At 36.0% G+C, this 19,976-nt stretch overlaps 1 protein-coding gene across 10 annotated transcripts in view; it reads right to left on the minus strand.

Annotated features, from left to right (window-relative positions):
- The window catches only part of LOC147369013 (uncharacterized), a 284,030-nt gene that overhangs the window by 131,309 nt on the left and 132,745 nt on the right, over positions 1 to 19,976 (minus strand). For all 10 annotated transcript variants that reach the window (XR_015167078.1, XR_015167077.1, XR_015167076.1 and 7 more), the window contains one exon: positions 10,963 to 11,022. Coding sequence is in view for 1 of the 10 variants with exons in the window: in XM_086410714.1 (XP_086266840.1) it covers positions 10,963 to 11,022 (60 nt within the window). In the remaining 9 variants the exon portion in view is untranslated. The remainder of the gene's footprint in view (positions 1 to 10,962; positions 11,023 to 19,976) is intronic.

Below are 19,976 nucleotides of genomic sequence, written 5' to 3' on the forward strand. Positions count from 1 at the left end.
CTAAACCTCAGATAGGGCAATACTTTATGGTGAAAGACAATTTTTTTATATAAAATTAAGTAAACAAGGATGTTTACTCTCAGCCATTCTACTTAGCATCATTAGATGTTTGATACAGTACAGTAGGCAAGAAAAAAAAGTAAAAGTTATCCCAATTGGAAAGTAAAAAAAAAAAACTCTCGTTACTGACAGATGACATGGCCATATCATACAAAAAAATCCTGTGTGGTCTACAAAAAGCAACTAGAATAAATAAACACATTTTGTAAGGTTGCAAAATACAAAACCAATATAAAAAACTAAATTATATTTCTAAATGCTATGGATGAAAAATCAGAAACTGAAATGAAAAATTATTTACAATAAAATGAAAATTTGAAATAAATATAATCCTTTTAAGTATAATTAAAGTCTGAATTTGAAGAATATAAATTGAGTTAAATAGAAAAGATGTGGTAATGTGACAGTTCGCATGTTTCCAGAATTTTCATTTTAAATCTCCAGTTGACTTAAGTGGCTGCTGTATTCTATCAGCCAGAGAGTTCTCATTTTTTATTTCTATTTCTAAAATTTGATCCATACTTTTTTCATACACATTCATAGAGCTCTATTTCTAACTCTATCTAGCTATTCATCAGTTACACTAAGGTTTCAGTTTCAATTTTTAAATGAATGAAAATGGACAGCAGCAAAGGTGAATTTTCCTAATCATATCATTAAGAGTGAAGAGGATAAATTCTTCAGTTAAATATTTGTATTTTGCTGTGAAAAAAAAGAAGATGTGAGCAGAAGTACATACAAAGAGAGAATCTGGTTCTAAGACCAAGGACTGACCTTCAGGTAGCCTTATGGCATATGGCTGGCTCAAGTGTAACCTGCAGTAACACTGACAGTAAGTGGTGGATAAATGAATACAACACCGAATCAGTCATTATTATGTATTAGACATCTTCAGACTGTTCATAAGTCATGTAGTGGCATATTTAAATTTATTTTTTTAGACTCACATGTGCTGATTCTTTGTTTTATAGTATGAATATTAAAGAACTAAGTTAAGAAAAAATGATAAATTTCATATCTAGATATTTGTGTTATTTGCACAGAACAGAGCACTCTATATAATGAGTTATAAATCCTAATGGATGTCATTTAAATCACAACTTATTAGGCTAAAGCCTTGATTGTGTGGATCACAACAAACTGTGTAATATTCCTAAAGAGAAAGGAAGACCGCCTTACCTGCCTCCTGAGAAATCTGTAGGCAGGTCAAGAAGCGACAGAATCAGACATGGAACAACAGACTTGTTTCCTTTCAAACATACTTGAAAGGAGTATGTCAAGGCTATATTTTTCACCCTGCTTATCTAACTAATATGCAGATTACATGATGCAAAAGGCCAGGCTGGCTGAAGCACAGGCTGGAATCAAGATTGCCAGGAGAAATGTCAACAACTCAGATATGCAGATGATGTCACTCTAATGGTAGAAAGTGAAGAAGAACTAGAGAGCCTCTTGATGAAGGTGAAAGAGGACAGTGAAGAAGCTAGTTTAAAACTCAACATTCTAAAAACTAAGATCATGGCATCCTGTCCCATCACATAGATGAAGAAAAGGTGGAAACAGTGACAGATTTATTTTCTTGGGCTCCAAAATCACTGCAGATGGTGACTGCACCGTGAAATTGAAAACAAAAACAAACAAACAAACAAAAAAACACTTGTTCCTTGGAAAGAAAGTTATGACAAACCTAGACAGTGTATAAAAGGGCAGAGATATCACTTTGCTGATAAAGGTCTGTCTAGTCACATCTATGGTTTTTCCAGAAGTCATGTACAGATATGAGAGTTGGAACATAAAGAAGGCTGAGTGCTGAAGAATTGATGTTTTTGAACTGTGGTGCTGGAGAAGACTCTTGAGAGTCCCTTGGACAGTAAGGAGATCAAATCAGTCAACCTAAAGGAAATCAACCCTGAATATTCATTAGAAGGACTGATGCTGAAGCTGATGCTCCAATACTTTGGCCTCTTGAGGAGAAGAGCCAACTCATTGGAAATGACCCTGATGCTGGGAAAGATCAAGGGCAGGAGAAGGGGGTGATAGAGAATGAGTTGGTTGAATTCATGACCAACTCAATGGACAGGAGTTTGAGCAAACTCCAGGAGTTAGTGAATAACAGGAAAGCCTGGTGTTCTACAGTCCACGGGGTCACAAAGAGTTGGATATACTTAGTGACGAAACAACAACAAATATCTAAAGTGATATTATCTAAAATGCATCTTATAAATGATTACACTACATTTTTTAACATTGATTTAGTAGTTTACAGGGCATTCCAAAGCTGCACCTGTGGCAGTGAACTTAAAATGCATATTGTTCTAAAATATGAACAGATTGTTGTAACTTTTTTATAAAAGGAGAACTCAAAACTGTATTTTATAAGAGTGCAAAAATTCAATGTTATTAGGGGAAAGAGAAACATGCAAGCTAAATACTATTTATCCATTTATTTAATTAGAGATATTTTTCTACTTGACATTAAATACTTTGATATATAAATTGAGGTTAAATTAAATCATCAGTAACTACCTGTCAGTTCTACCATGCTTACAGCTTAATTTGAAATAACATTAATTGCTTTAATTTGAAATAACATAGTGAATGTTCAATTTTATTTCAGCTATGCAAAGATGTACTGTGTATACTTCTCTAGTTCATAAGTCATAAAGTGTTTATGCTATTTCTAAATGTGTTTAATGCTGCTCCTCTCCTGAGCTACAGTGATTACAATGTAGAGATAAGAGTAGTTACCTCAGACTTGCAGAAGATTCTCCTTTGCTTCTTTTTAGGGGTGTAGAGGGAGCAGACAGTTATACATCAACATTATATCTCCACTGGTAGTAAAGTATCTTTTATGTGACTATGATAAAATATAGGATTTTAGAATTAGACCAGCAGGAGTTATTTTGTTTTCATAATGACTGCTGCTGCTAAATCGCTTCAGTCGTGTCCGACTCTGTGTGACCCCATAGATGGCGGCCCACCAGGCTCCCCCGTCCCTGAGATTCTCCAGGCAAGAACACTGGAGTGGATTGCCATTTCCTTCTCCAATGCATGAAAGGGAAAAGTGAAAGTGAAGTTGCTCAGTCGTGTCCAACTCTTCGCAACCCCATGGTCAGCAGCCTACCAGGCTCCTCCGTCCATGGGATTTTCCAGGCAAGAGTACTGGAGTGGGGTGCCATTGCCTTCTCCTAATGACAGTAGTCCTTATTTCAAAAAACAATAATTTCTTGCTTCAGCTGTTTTTGCCATTTAAATTTGACATCACTCTTCCCTTCATTTAAATTCTACTATATGTATATTTTTCAGGATAAGTTTTATTTTATACATACTTCTACAGTAGTACCAGGTCCTTCTCTACCCCATCGATGATGTTTATACTGGAATGTGCCTTCAGAAACTCGGCCTCCCTCCAGAGAGACACAAAGGCTTCAGGACATTTGATATAGAAGAGAAGAGTAGGAGTAATGTTTGTTCCTATGTAGATTTGATGTTGGTACATAGTAGAAAACCTCAAGAGATGATTAATATTTGGACTCGGTTGCAGAGTGCTCATTTAAAATTCTGAATTATGTGCAAACTACATTTTACATAGAAATGTATCTCAAATAGTTCCCATTTGTGTTCTCTTCTATTAGAGGTAATTTCTATGTAAAACCATCAAAATTGCCTTTATAGGTCATGTCCATTTGACGGCCTCTAAACCTTTCAGTTCAGATGGTAAAGTGCCTGCCTGCAATGTGGGAGACCTGGGTTCAATCCCTGGGTTGGGAAGATCCCCTAGAGAAGGAAATGGCAATGTATGTAAAGGCAATAAAATTTAAAAAAATAAACAAGTGGGACTACATTAAACTAAAACCTTCTGTACAGAAAAGGAAATCATCATCAAATGAAAAGGCAACCTACCAGTTGGGAGAAAATATTTGCAAATCATGTATCTGATAAGGGATTAATATATAAACTGTACAAAGAACTCATGTGATTCAATAGCAGAAAGCAAAAAAAAAATAAATAAATAAATAAATAAATAAATCTAATTTAAAAATGGGCAGAGGATTTGAATCAAAGTTTTTCCAAAGAAGATATTGCAAATCAAAAGCACTATGAGGTACCATTTCACGCCAGTCAGAATGGCTGCGATCCAAAAGTCTACAAGCAATAAATGCTGGAGAGGGTGTGGAGAAAAGGGAACCCTCTTACACTGTTGGTGGGAATGCAAACTAGTACAGACACTATGGAGAACAGTGTGGAGATTCCTTAAGAAACTGGAAATAGAATTGCCTTATGATCCAGCAATCCCACTGCTGGGCATACACACAGAGGAAACCAGAATTGAAAGAGACACGTGTACCCCAATGTTTATCACAGCATTGTTTATAATAGCCAGGACATGGAAGCAACCTAGATGTCCATCAGCAGATGAATGGATAAGAAAGCAGTGGTACATATACACAATGGAGTATTACTCAGCCATTAAAAAGAATACATTTGAAACAGTTCTAATGAGGTGGATGAAACTGGAACCTATTATACAGAGTGAAGTAAGCCAGAAAGAAAAACACCAATACAGTATACTAACGCATATATATGGAATTTAGAAAGATGGTAACAATAACCCTGTATATGAGACAGCAAAAGAGACACTGATGTATAGAATAGTCTTTTGGACTCTGTGGGAGAGGGAGAGGGTGGGAAGATTTGGGAGAATGGCAGTGAAATATGTATAATATCATATATGAAACGAGTTGCCAGTCCAGGTTCGATGCACGATACTGGATGCTTGGGGCTGGTGCACTGGGACGACCCAGAGGGATGGTATGGGGAGGGAGGAGGGAGGAGGGTTCAGGATGGGGAACACATGTATACCTGTGGCAGATTCATTTAATATATGGAAAAACCAATACAATATTGTAAAGTTAAATAAAATAAAATAAAGAGAAAAAAATACACCAAAAAAAAAAAAAAAGAAGATACATGGATGGCCAACAGGCACATGGAAAGATGTTAACATTACTAATGATGACGGAAGTACAAACCAAAATCACAATGAGATATCACCTCACATCTGTTAGAATGGCTATTATCAAAAAGACAATTAATCACAGGTATTGACAAGGATGTAGAAAAAACGGAACCTTGTACCTTGTTGGTGGGGATGTAAATTGGTGCAGCCACTATGGAAAACAAGATGGAAGTTTCTCAAAATTTAAAAATAGAACTACCATATGATCCAGCAATTCCACTTCTGGGTAAGTATTCAAAAATACTAAGTCAAAAAGATATATGTATGCCCATTTCATTGCAGCATTATTTACAAAAGCCAAGATGTGGAAACAACCTAAGTGCCCGACAATGGATGAATACAAAAACACAGTTGCACACACAAATATTATTCAGTCATAGAAAGAAGGGAATGTTGCCATTTGAAGTATGAATGAATCTTGAGGGTGTTATGCTAGTGAAATACATCAAGAGAGAGAAAGACAAATACTGTATGATCTCACTTATATGTGAAATCTAAAGAATAAAAAAGAAAAAATAAGAATAAAACAAAATAAGTCAAAATGAGTGAAGAGGGTCAAAAGTTACAAACTTCCAGTTAGTAAGTTAGTCGTGAGGATGTAATATACAGCATTGTGTGTACTTACTAAGTTGCTTCAGTTATAACCAACTCTGCAACCTTAGGGACTGTAGCCCACCAGACTCTTCTGTCCATGGGATTCTTCAGGTAGGAATACTGGAGTGGGTTGCCATGCCCTCCTCCAGGGGATCTTCCTGACCCAGGGATAGAACCCACTTCTCTTACGTCTCCTGCATCGGCAGGCAGGTAATTTACCACTAGAGCCACCTGGGAAACCCACATACAGCATGGTAACTACAGTTAATAACACTGTATTGCATGTTTGAAAGTTGCTATGAGAATAGATCTTATAAGTTCTCATCACAAAAAGAAATTTGTAACTTTGTATGGTGAAGGTGACTCCCAGATTAACTAAATTTATTGTAGTGAACATTTTGTAATTTATACAAATATCTAATTGTTATATTGTATAACAAAGTTAAAATAATATATGCCAGGGGTGGAGGTGATTTAGTGGCTCAGTTGTGTCTGACTCTTGCAACCCCACGGACTGTAAACTACCCGGCTCCTCTGTCCATGGGACTTCCCAGGCAAGAATACTGGAGGGGATTGCCGTTTCCTTCTCCAGCGATTGTTCCTGACCCAGAGATCAAACCTGGGTCTCCTACATTGCAGGTAGTCCTGAACTGCACACAGATTCTTTACTGACTGAGCCACCAGAGAAGCCCTTAATATATGCCAAATATACCTCAGTTAAAATACTCCAGGCAGGAATACTAGAGTGGGTTGCCATGTCCTTCTCCAGGAGATCTTCCCAACCAAGGGATTGAACCCGGGTCTCCTGCATTGCAGGCAGATGCTTTACCATCTGAGCCACCAGGGAAGCTCCATACATGATATAAGGTGGGATATATATCTCATACATACACACACATACATATATAATTTCCTATTCTACATATGTATGTAGATATCTATTTATCTACTTCTAAATTGAGACCAGTCTGATTACAAAGCCATTATAGACATAGTCATAAAATAATTAAAGATGTTGAAAGCTATAATGTTAAATTCACATTAGTAAATAAATCATGTTTTCATCACTGATTAAAACTCAGGTCACATGAAATATGAGCTTAACCTGAGGTAGAATCTCTCATTAGTACTAAATTAGTCAACTAAGTGTTTCTATTAAGATCTTTCCATACATTATCTTTTGTACCTGAATCAATGTATAGAAGATATGGAAGAGAACTAGGGACAGTATCACTACTTTATAGGTGAGTTATAATCCCATTGGTTACTTACAAACTATTCAAATAAAACAATTAGGAATAATATAATATTCCCATATGCCTTGGACTTGCTTTTCATTCATTGCTCCCCAACCCTGTCAATTCAAGATCTTTTAATCTGTTCATTTTCTCATCTCTTTAGATCTAATGATGTTAAATGTAACTTCTTTCAGGATATCTTAATTCTTAACATACGTTGCTGCTGCTGCTGCTGCTGTTGCTGCTAAGGCACTTCAGTCTTGTCCGACTCTCTGCAACCCCATAGATGGCAGCCCACCAGGCTACCCCGTCCCTGGGATTCTCCAAGCAAGAACACTGGAGTGGGTTGCCATTTCCTTCTCCAATGCATGAAAGTGAAAAATGAAAGGGAAGTTGCTCAGTCATGTCTGACTCTTAGTGACCCCATGGACTGCAGCCTACCAGGCTCCTCCACCCATGGGATTTTCCAGGCAAGAGTACTGGAATGGGTTGCCATCGCCTTCTCCGTAACATAGGTTAGGATATGTTAATATTTTTTCCATAGCAACAATGTCTATAACCCAGGGGAAGAATGAATGCTACACTGTAATCTCCCTCATTTCTGGTTTTTTTTTTTTCATTAAATCAGAAGTTCCATAAGATAAGCGGTAACTGCTCAACATTATATCCATAGCACTGAGAAAGTTCGATTAGTGAAGGAGAGTTGCATTACAGATTCATGCAGAAAATAAAATCTATGGGAAGAGGCAAAGGAAAACCAGGAGTCTCATCCAATAAAACCAGTAGTATGTTTGGTTACCTGGGAAAACAAAGGGCCAGATTGCAAATGGTGCTGAAAGGTAGGGTTTAAACTCACAGAGAGAGATTCTCATTATAGAGTGTATAGTGTATAGGTATGGAGAAGGCAATGGCACCCCACTCCAGTACTCTTGCCTGGCAAATCCCACGGACGGAGGAGCCTGGTAGGCTGCAGTCCATGGGGTCGCTAGGAGTCGGACATGACTGAGCACTTTCACTTTCACTTTTCACTTTCATGCACTGGAGAAGGAAATGACAACCCACTCCAGTGTTCTTGCTTGGAGAATCCCAGGGACGGGGGAGCCTGGTGGGCTGCCGTCTATGGGGTCGCACAGAGTCTGACATGACTAAAGCGACTTAGCAGCAGCAGCAGCAGTGTATAGGTAAACAATAAATTCTATATTTAAATATGAATAATCTAGTCACCTAAAAGAAAAATTGATGGGAGCAGAGAAAGCCTGACACTAGATAAAAACATTAGACTTTCAGGCAATAGGTGCCATTTCATTATTACAGCTGATATTGAGAGAGTGTGGTGTGCTATACGTATTACAAAACTCAATTCACTTACTGTGAGACTAGTTTTATTAGTCCAATTCTACATGCAAAGAAATATGTCACAAGATAAGTGTGATAAGGACTTCCTAAAATAATCTTCAATGATCCCCACCCCCCCACCCCCCCCCCCCCACACACACAATATTCACAACCTCTGTAATCTCTTTTCTTGAGTTTGGCTTAGATTTGCTGAGTTTCTTCCAACAATGTCCATAGCAACAAGTCAAGACAGAAGTGGTTGGATGTCATTCATGAGATTAGATTATATAACTGTATTTTCTGTTTTGCAGGCTCTCTTGTTCTCTCTGTGGAAAGGGCCATGTGAGTGATTTTGGAACCAGATACTTTCTCCATCCACAGAAGCCTTAACAATAATCGACGCCCTAGTCAATAGACTAACTACTGACTTCTGAGATATCCTGAGCCAGAACCACCTAGCTAAACTGTTTTCAGATTCCTGATTTACAGAAAAGAAACTAAGATAGTTGTTTTTTTTTTTTTTTTCGGTTAAGTATTGGGGTGAATTGTTACACAACTGGTAACTGACATATTAAATGAGAAGGAATTTAAACCCAGGCTCCTGAGTTTGAACTTTTCACTGTTTATCAAGATGACATTAAAATATAATTTCTCAAGGTGAAGAGGTAAAATTTATTTCAAAAGTTGAAATGTGAAGAAATATACACAGAGTCATGAAAGAATGATCCCTGCTATATAAAATTAATAAGCATGCTTATTTTTATTTAGATAACTTTTAAAATTAGAGAAATACAGTATTACCAATAAGCCATGCTGAGTTTACTACGTACTGCCTTTATAGTATTTCGAACACAGCAGAATTAAAACTTAAGTTATTCTCTAACTTGAGCAGAGCAAGAGGAATCATGAGAATGCTGACACATTCAGAGTAATGATAGTCATGTGGGAATTGAATGGAAAATGAAGAAGTCATTCCTTGAAATGAATAGTTAATAAAGAAAATTCTTCAGCAACTCCGAATGTGACTACCCAAACTCTTTTAAAAGGTGATTTTTTTTCCCCCTATAGTGTGAGACCTGATGATTCAATCAAATTCTACCTTATGTGTTAACTTCTGACTCAAGCCACTCATACTGACTTTGAGTGAAATGTACAGGCAGTGGGTAAATGCATGTGTGTGTCCATGGATTTGTTGTGGGATCAAGTGATCTAAAAATACATGTAAATACTGTTTGCATTCAAATTACCCCAGTTTAATTAAACGTCTATAGAAGCTTCCTGACAACCTCATTTTCCTGACATTGACAATTTCCTTTGTTTTTTTTTTAATGAAAAGCAAGTGTTTTAGATCTAACTTAGGTTTGGATACATTACAGCTATATTCCTGTTATTTAAATGTCTTCTTCAAATGTCAACATACATAAATTATATTATTTTATTATGTGATTAGATTACATATGCTTTTTATATGCATAAATATAAATATTTTATCTTCATAATTAAATGTGAGTTACCAAAACAGAAGTTAGATGGCTATTTTAGTTTGTAAAACAAGTGAAACTTAACAATAAACTATGTGCTTTAAATTTCCTTGATTTGAAGTGCAGTTTATTCCAGGAGCAGTATTGTTCTACTCTACTTACTATTTATTTACTTATTTTTAATTGTGGTAAAAGAACATGGACCATGAGATCTATCCCCTTAAATTTCTAAGTGTGCATTGAGGTACTGTTAACTATAAGTACAATGTTCAAGAGTAGATCTCTAGACCTCTTCGTTTTGTTTGAGTGAAGCTCTGTACAAATTGAATTATAGTCCCTCAGTCCCTAGGCAACCACCATTCTACTTTCCATTTCTATGAGTTTGCCTACATTAGATACTTCATTTAAGCAGAAGAATCTTAAGGACATTATGCTAAATGAATTAAGCCAGTAATACAAGTACAAACCCTTCAATTATCATCATCTCTGAATCAACAAATTTCTTCCAATATTTTACCTTAAACACAAAAGCGGCACACACACTCCCAAACCAAACCTCATACACAGGCAAACTTCAGAGACTCCCTATTTATTATCCCATACCAAGCACTGAAAAACAGTCAGGATAAAGTCATCAGCAAGTCTTTCCATGTGATAGCTGTGTACCTACAGTCTGAAAGAATGAATTTAGATGGTCCAGTCCTTGTATGTATTCTAAGATCTGATTCAGACCACTTCATGGTTCATCACTCCAGTTTTACTGATTAAGCAAACAGCTGAGCCTGCACCATTCCATCCTGTCTTATGATGGGGTAGAGACAAAGGCTTGAATGAGCATTCAGTGGGCAGGTACTCTTAGTCATTTCCATAATATGTTGCAGAATATCAGTGTAACTTCAGACATATATTGAACGGAAGACAGAACCAGAGCTTAATCTTATAACTTAAAATACTAAAACACCAACAACAAAGGGCAGAAGCTAGAGAGGAGATGCAAGTATTACTGCACACATGAAACTTACGTCATTAGACTGTAGCCCTCCTCTGCCCGACACCACTGCACCCATTTAATAAAAACTGAATTCAGGGGAGCACAAAAGCAATGAAAATGCACCACTGTCTGTTCTTTCTACCCTTTTTTTACTGTGTGCTATTTTTCTAATTGCCAGAGGGGGATACTAGAAACTAATAATAAGACACATAAACAAAAAAGAAAAACACAGCTGATTCCTACCTTGCTAGGTCCTCTGGTTTGCATGCTCTCCTTTTCCCCAACCCCTGTCACAGTGGACATCTAGGAAAAAAGAAAGAAAAAAGTGGGCAAAGCCTCACAAGTTTCTTATTCTTTCTAAAGAAAATATCATGAAAATTTTCATTTCTTTGCTTTCTTTAATATTTTCAAACATGCAAGCACAAAATTAGTTTCAGATGGTTGACTATTTGGAAAACTGACTTCTTTGCATCGAACTGCATTCTCCCAAATTCATATATGCAGCCTTAACTCTCAAGGAGATGGCATTTGAAGATGGGGCCTTTGGGAGATGATTGGTTTAGATGAGACCATGAGGGTGGGGCCCTCACAATGGAATCATTACTACACCTATAAGAACAGGAAGAGACACTGGAGTTCTCTCTCTTCACCAGATGAAGACAGTGAAAAGGCCACCACCTCCAAGCCAGGAAGAGAGCATTCATCAGGAAGTAAACTGACTCGTGCCTTGGACTTCCAGCTATCAGAACTCTGACAAATAAATGTGTGTTGTTTAAGCCAAACAGTTCATGGTATTTTATTACAATGCCACAGCTGACTAAGAAACTGCCTTATACTTTAGTGAAAAAAATGTTGTAGATTAGAACATTACCCCAAAGTAACTCATGCAATTTGCCATATTTCAGTAAGTTTATTTTTAGTATATTTAGTCAGAAAACAAAATGAAAACACCTATAATAGTACACATGTTCTAGATTCAATAGTTTTATTGTTAAAATTTCTTCTATACTACCAAAATTAACAGTAAAAAATAGATTCATTAAAACGTAATCTTCTGTTTTCCTTACTTTATTCAATTTCCAAGTAAAAAATCTAATCAGTTAAGTAGCAGAAACAATTACATAAGAATACTTTCCCCATTTCATTTATTCAAAAATAATTGTATTCAAATCCAATTCTATCAAATAGTTTAGTATTATTCTAAAATTCAATAAAGACTATGACTTAACACAGTTAACTAATACCAAGAAATAGAAATAATGCCAATTTCCATTTTTTGTGGGAAATAATGTAACTATAATAGGTTTTACTGCATGTTTACCAATAACTAACTATATTAAAATTCTGATTTGTGATTTCTCTTTAGTCTAAACTTTTTCTCTACTTGATTCTTAATCACCTTAGTTTTTTATTAAAATATTGTTATCATTTTTCATAACTTTGGTATACTTTAGGTGATTTTTTCTGTCTATAATTTTCTATTCATTGTCTTTGCCAAATGCAAAGATCACTCCAAATAAGACCCAGAGGGATGGTGTGGGGAGGGAGGAGGGAGGAGGGTTTTTTACAAAAAAAAAAAAAGAGTAACATGGAAATTTACATTACCATATGTAAAATAGATAGCCAATGGGAATTTGCTGTATGGCTAAGGAAACTCAAACAGGCTCTGTATCAACCTAGACGGGTGGGATGCGGAGGGAGATGGGAGTGAGGTTCTAAAGGGAGAGGATATATGTATACCTATGGCTGATTTATGTTCACGTTTGACAGAAAACAACAAAATTCTGTAAAGCAATTATCCTTCAATTAAAAAATTAAAAAAAAAAACAAACTTAATTTCTCATATACTTATTTTGCATGAATCAAATAAATCATTATAAAACCATGGCAATAACAGATCACTGAAGTTTATAATATGATTAGTAACGTAAGTGTTTAGTACTCAGATCAGTTCTAATAAGAATAGTTTAAATTTCCAATAATATAAACACTGATCACCATTTCCTCCCTTATAGCTCAGTCAATAAAGAATCTGCCTGTAGTGCAGGAGACCTGGGTTCAATTCCTGGGTTGGGAAGATGCCCTGGAGAAGGAAATGGCAACCAACTCCAGTATTCTTGCCTGGAGAATCCCATGGATAGAGGAGCCTGGCGGGCTACAGTCCATGGGGTTGCAAGAGTCGGACACAACTTGGTGACTAAACCACGACCATTTCCTCCAATTTTTCTGCTTCTTTTTTTTTTTTCCTTTTTGTTTCTTTGTTGCTTGTTTTGTCCCAGAAAGACAGGTCACACTAATCCTAGCAGAAGGTCCTAACAAATCTATCCACTAAGTCATTAGTTCAACTAAAACACAGACAGGTACATGATGGCTTCACAGAGGAATCTGTTACTAAGTCAGTTAGCTATGCTGATTAGCAAAGCATAGAGAGGGATATTCTTACAAAATTCCAGCAGAAAAAACAAAAGAAGGACACCTTGCATGGTACTTTTCAAAACTTGCTTCGCTATACGTACAAGGACACAACTTTAAAAATTATTTCAGTTATTTGAGATATTAAAGTTAATCATAGCTCATAGCAAATGATTTTAAGCTTGCACATATACTTATTCAATTGCAAATATATCTATATTTGTATATATATTTGTATATATATATACACACACATATATATATGTGTGTGTTTGTGTACGTATATATATATGTATATATATATCATACATAGTCAAAAGATATATTTTCTGTCTAAAATTGGTGATGGTTCTGTCACTAAGTCGTGTCCAACTCTTGTGACTCCATGGACTGTAGACCGCCATGGAATTTTCCAGGCAAGAATACTGGAGTAGTTTGTCATTTCCTTCTCTAGGGGATCTTCCCAACCCAGCAATCAAACTTGGGTCTCTTGCACTGCAGGTGATTCTTTACTGACTGAGCCATTACTTTCCATTAATCTTTATTACAAGCATCATATATCAGTATTATGTTAAAAATGTGCAATCTGAACACTTGGCAGAAGGATAAATCCTTAAGTGAAAACACTCTGTTTTAATTAGCATAACTTTGATAGCCTGAAATACTTATTAATTTTAAAATATTTCACTTATGTAGTAGTTAGATATTGCTTATATTCTTGATTCTGGCTTTTTAGGCAACCCAGGAGGTGATAAATTTTGTAATTCAAACACTAAATGACATACCTCTCTATATATCCAAGATAGAATGGCATGTGGAAACCAAAAGAGGAATAGAAATGCTTTCCAGTCTTCCTGAACATAATGTGCACATTGTGACTATCAGACTGGATTTAAATTCATGTTCAAAGAACCAAATGCCTACTCAAATCCAACCGTATAAACATTTAGAAGGCACTTTCAGAGTGTTAGAGACAATGACACCTGCAGACTTAAGAATTAATGAATTCCATTACATCTCCACTGTATACTAGTCTGACTTATTTAAAGAAGATCCTAAGACATGATTACTTGTGCAAGAAATTTGTTGGGGATGTGAGAAGGAAAGCACCTTCAAACCATAATGCAAGTCTGACACTTACAGAAGGGGAGAGAGAAAGATAGAGGAGTGAGTAAAAAAAAAAAAAAATTCAGACAGTAGAAACCAAGTTTCAAGAAAGTTTTGGCTAATGCAACAAGTTTTCCTTCCAGAGTTAGCTATTGGAGAAGTTAACATCCTGCCCAAAAGAGTCTGCTTAATAGCTCTGCCATACTCAGTCATGGCCTGAAATCTGCCTGGGGAATGTGTACCCACTGTGTGAAGGCAGCAAGGGACCTGGAGGTGTACAGGTGGGGTCAGTACATTATGCTCCCCACAAAGGAGACTGGAACAACACACTGTCATAGTCACAAGGTCTGAAAAATTATTAATCACCTATTGTTTCAAAATGCTGTCAGGCCTATTTAATAGTTTGCTCTTTTGCTAATTCTCTATAACTGGGAATATATTCCAAGAAATACTGAGATAAAGAAAACATCATTTCTCTTGAAATTACTCTGCAATATTGTTGCAATTGTAATTAGAGACCTATCCAGATACTTTAGTGATAACAGATTATCCTAAAATTTATTAGGAGAAAAGATTGTGCAAGAGATTCATGAATGTTATAGGAAAACATAGAAAATACAAAATATAAATAAAAAATGCTGCATATATAAAAACATACATTAAAAGGTGAGTGACAATTGTGTGTTATTACTAAGTAGTAAACTAGTACATCAATGTAAAATTTAAAAGTACAAAATTTGTATTTAGAATATATGAAAAGTCAGCATCTCAAATTTCTGTGAAAAGAGCGTGCAAGATAGCCAGTGTTAACATATATCACGATAGTACACTTGGAATAAAACTGAATCTAAAAATCAATTCATAACTGACTAAAACACTCCATAGAATTAGGAATGCATTACAGAAAAAAAATAGATAATACATATAAATAGGATTTGAAAAGTCTTCGTGAACATGATATAAAACAAACCCTGCTCTTTCCTATAATAAATATTACTACATCAAAATTTGGAGGAAATGGCAACCCACTCCAGTACTCTTGCCTGGGAAATCCCATGGACAGAGGGATCTGGTGTGCTACAGTCCATGGGGTCGTAAAGAGTCAGAAACTTTTTATTTGTAAAAGTTTCTGTTTTCCTGTAAGATTTAAAGACTGCTCCCCATTGAAATATTAACTGGAGAAACAAGGTCCCTCTCTATCTACTGATAACAGGCTTGAGTAGTTAGTCACTCAGTTGTGTCCTAATCTTTGCAACCCCATGGACTGCAGCCCATTAGGCTCCTCTGTTCATGGAATTCTCCAGGCAAGAATACTGGAGTGGGTTTCCATGCTCTCTCCAGGGGCTCTTCCCAACCCAGAGATTGAACCTGGGTCTCCTGCATTGTGAACAGGTTCTTTACCATCTGAGCCACCAAGGTAGCCAGGGATATCAGGCTTAGTCAATAAAGTTGGCTTTAACCACTGCCTCTGAGCAGCAGTAACGTATGCCTTAACAAAACGAGATGTATGCAATCGTTATGAGTTGTTTTCAATCTGGATCCTGGAATAGGAAACATATGCACACAGGAAAAACTACAGAAAGCTCACCCTTTATAGCTAACCAGAAAGATGAAGAGGAAATAAAGTTTATTTTTGTAAGCTACCATTTTGGGTTTTGTTTGTATTACATTACAAAGAAAAATAATCCTGGTGCATATGATTTGGAAGAGATAATCCTATCCATACAATTTCTCAAGACAAAATTATCTCTTCCTTATTTTATGTCTCAAAATTCTTTTGTCTCAGTTAGATCTCTGGGTCAGGAAGATTCCCTGAAGTAGAAAATGGCAACCCACTCCATTCTTCTTGTGTGAAAAATTCCACAGACAGAGGAGCCTGGAGGGCCACAGCCCATGGGGTCGCACAGAGTCAGACGTGATTGAGTGACTAAGCACACAAAGCACAGGAACACAAGATCTAATTTTGTTTTTTGTTGATTTAAAAGCTCAGTGGTTTGGAAACTCCACACTAGCTCTTAAGGGGAAAATGTTGAGGTTAGAAAACTAGCGCTTTGTTGTTGTTGTTGTTATTTTAAAAAGCATAATATTTATCTGATAACTAAAGGATTTGGAACACAACTTAATTAACAAGAGAGAGCAGGACTTCTCTGGGGGTACAGTGGCTGAGACTCCGAGCTCCCAATGAGAGGGGCCGAGGTTCCACAGTCAGGGAGCTAGACTGCATAAGCCATAACTAAAAGTCGTTAACTGGAGGGTCCAGCATGCCACAAAAAAGACTGAGGATCCTGTGTGCCGCAACTAAGACTTGGTGCAGATAAATAAATAAATAGGATACAACAATTTAAAAAACAACAACAAGAAAACAATACAGAGCATTTATATTTGGGCCAAAGCCATGAGTTTACTGTAATTTAACATTTAGGGAGAAATCATAACAAACGTGTGGCTAACTTTCTAGGTTGCCTAAGTTCTAACACAGGATTAAATTGGATCTTTATTTTCCAAGGTACATTCCCAAAAGATGCGCTATGATCAGTGTTGTAGGGTCAAATGATCTTGGGAAGTACTGCTCACTACAATTACCTCTTGAAATTTTAAGTATCCACTTTTACAACTAAAGATCTTATCACCCTGAAGTAAATAAAACTATTTGACTCAGAATTTCCTAGTTTATTATCTTGGGATGTTTTTTAACCAATTACCTGTGTTATTCTTCTGCTAAATTGAATTTCCTGTAGCACATTTTAGAAAATGTGGAATTAGATGATATAAAGAAATAAGATGAAGTCTCATAATTTTAACTTCCCCAGAATTAGCTTCTCTGATTTGTATGTTAGACTCTTGATTTTTACATCTAGACAAAAAGTAAACACATATTTAATAATACATATATTGGTAAATTACAATAGATGGCTTTTTCTTATATTCTCAATATCCTCAGTATAAAGAATAGAACTATAATAAAATATTCTTGTAATAATAGAAATATTTTTAATGATGAACTTGTATATTTTTTAACACAACTAAAGAGTGTTGTTTAGCATTCAGAAAACCCAAGATCTGATTAAAAGCAATTTTTCAGTAGTATCCCTAGCAGTTTATATGTATATATTTTTTCTAAATAATAACTGCTCACTTAGAGCTCTGTTTTTACATAGTTAATGAATTTTAAAAATATTATTAAGAACAAATTGTACTATTCTATCAATAGAGCCAAATTCTAGATCTAAAAATAATTTGTATGTAACCTAATTTTTTTTTTTTTTTTTACTTTTTCTGAGCCTCTAATTCCTCACCTGCAAAACTGGAATAATAATGAGATCTATTACATAAGCAGTAATAATTGAAGAACACAAACATGTCATTGCCAGGGCATCCCAGTTCCCAGTTTCCTATCAACAAGAAACCATATACTTTCTTCTCTCTTTCTTATAGCCTGTTATAATGTCATTGTGGGGAAATGTCATGATGAAATCAATGAATCTAAGTTAAAAATTTTTCTCAAATCTCTCTTTCATTGTTCTTCTCCTAATACTTTTTGTTGTTGTTTCTATTGTTAGAGAGTTAGATGGGTATGGTCAATATATAAGAAACAACAACAATAAAGCAATAAACTATGCAAATTGTAATAATCATACTATTCCTAAAGTATTTTCAGACTCTTGTGTTCAAAGTACTGCTTTCCTCGATCTTTTAGATGACAGTCTAAGAGGTCTAAATTTATGTACCATTCATACTATTATCACTCGGTGATTTTTACATAAGAAACTAAAACCTATTTCCCTTACCAATGCTCTCCTGTTCACTTGGTGGAAGATACCGCAATCCTGCCTTTCTAGAAGGAATAAAAAGGGCCTTGAATCATTAAAGAACATGCTGAAATGATTTAAGTTAAAAGGAGGATCAAGAATGGAATCCAAAGCTCCTGATACCCATTGCTGTCTCAATCTGTCTGCCTATTCTGCAGAAAAAAGGTTTTACCTTAGCTAAATTGAAGTAAAATGCAGCTTGAGGGAGTCACTGCTCATGATTTCTTCTAAGTGTTCTAATATGCATCTGGCATATTTGGAAACTTTTAAACATTTCTTCCCTTTGAGTGCTATTACTTATTAAAGTGAAAATCTTGCCAGCTAGATATCCTTGGTAGTTTATTTATCCCCAAGACACATGGTTGATGAGGCTGCATGTGGCAAAGCCTGTGTTCCACTTAAAAATAGCAGAGAACTTACATGGTTGGGATATATAACTATTTCTGAGCATATAAACCCCTGCTTCTATGTGTGGAAGCTCATAAAGAACATGTAGAAACTAACTGAATTGGACTCAACAGTGCTCTGCTGCTCTGTCATATATAATACAGCATCATCATTTATCTTGATTGTTCCTCACAACAGAAGCAATACATTTAAGAGGCACATGGGGATACAGAAAGGAATGAGATTTATGTTTGCATGTGTTTGTTAATATTGACAATTAAAAGCTAAATTGAAGAAATAAAACTTGGGAAATAAAAATTTTAAAGGTTCAGTTCAGTTCATTGAATCAGTCGTGTCTGACTGTTTGTGACCCCATGAATTGCAGCATGCCAGGCCACCCTGTACATCACCAACTCACAGAGTTCACTCAAACTCACATCCATTGAGTCGGTGATGCCATCCAGCCATCTCATCCTCTGTCGTCCCCTTCTCCCCCTCCCCCCAATCCCTCCCAGCATCAGAGTCTTTTCCAATAAGTCAACTCTTCGCATGAGGTGGACAAATACTGGAGTTTCAGCTTTAGCATCATTCCCTCCAAAGAAATCCCAGGGCTGATCTCCTTCAGGATGGACTGGTTGGATCTCCTTGCAGTCCAAGGGACTCTCAAGAGTCTTCTCCAACACCACAGTTCAAAAGCATCAGTTCTTTGGCGCTCAGCTTTCTTCACAGTCCAACTCTCACATCCGTACATCACAACTGGAAAAACCATAGCCTTGACTAGACGATCCTTTGTTGGCAAAGTAATATCTCTGCTTTTGAATATGCTATCTAGGTTGGTCATAACTTTCCTTCCGAGGAGTAAGCATCTTTTAATTTCATGGCTGCAATCACCATCTGCAGTATATTGTCAATTCTTCCTAATAAGCTATTAAAATAGTACATACTTTTATTGTTTTTAAAAATATATTATTGAGGAAAAGTTATATAAATGGCTGATACCTCAAATTTAAAACACTAGAATTACTTATTAAGAATGTACTTTGGGAAAAACTCTTCCCAGTGGCATTCCTTGAAACACAGATAATCCTGATATATTTTTGATCAAAGATTTCACACTATAGCAGGAGACACAAGCTATGTAGATAATGACTACAACCCAAGACAAAATGTGGTAAGTGTTTTATTCAAAATTTAAATACAAGAGGGATTGAAGAAGATATGATTAACATTTGAAAGGCCATTTCTATGTAGTTTTACCAGTTTGATTAAGTTTATTTCACACAGATCTGATTTGCCAATAGTTGACATTTGTGAGAAAGTTACAAGGGAACGTAATCAACACTGGAAGTGCTAAGTCCCAGACACAACATCAGCCGGGCTCATGATGATTATGCTCTTTAATTCTTGCAACAAACCTTTAAGACGTTATTACTGGCTGCATTTTACTGATGAGGAAACATTGACCATAATCAAGTAGTTGGTCCATGATTAACAAGTGAGAAAATTAAAAAAAAAAAAAAAGCAAGGCAGGATTCTTGGATG

The sequence above is a fragment of the Bos grunniens genome, chromosome 7 (assembly GCF_055505025.1).
Source record: "Bos grunniens cultivar Pamir isolate PY7600 chromosome 7, Bosgru_T2T1.0, whole genome shotgun sequence".
Lineage (NCBI taxonomy): Eukaryota > Metazoa > Chordata > Mammalia > Artiodactyla > Bovidae > Bos > Bos grunniens.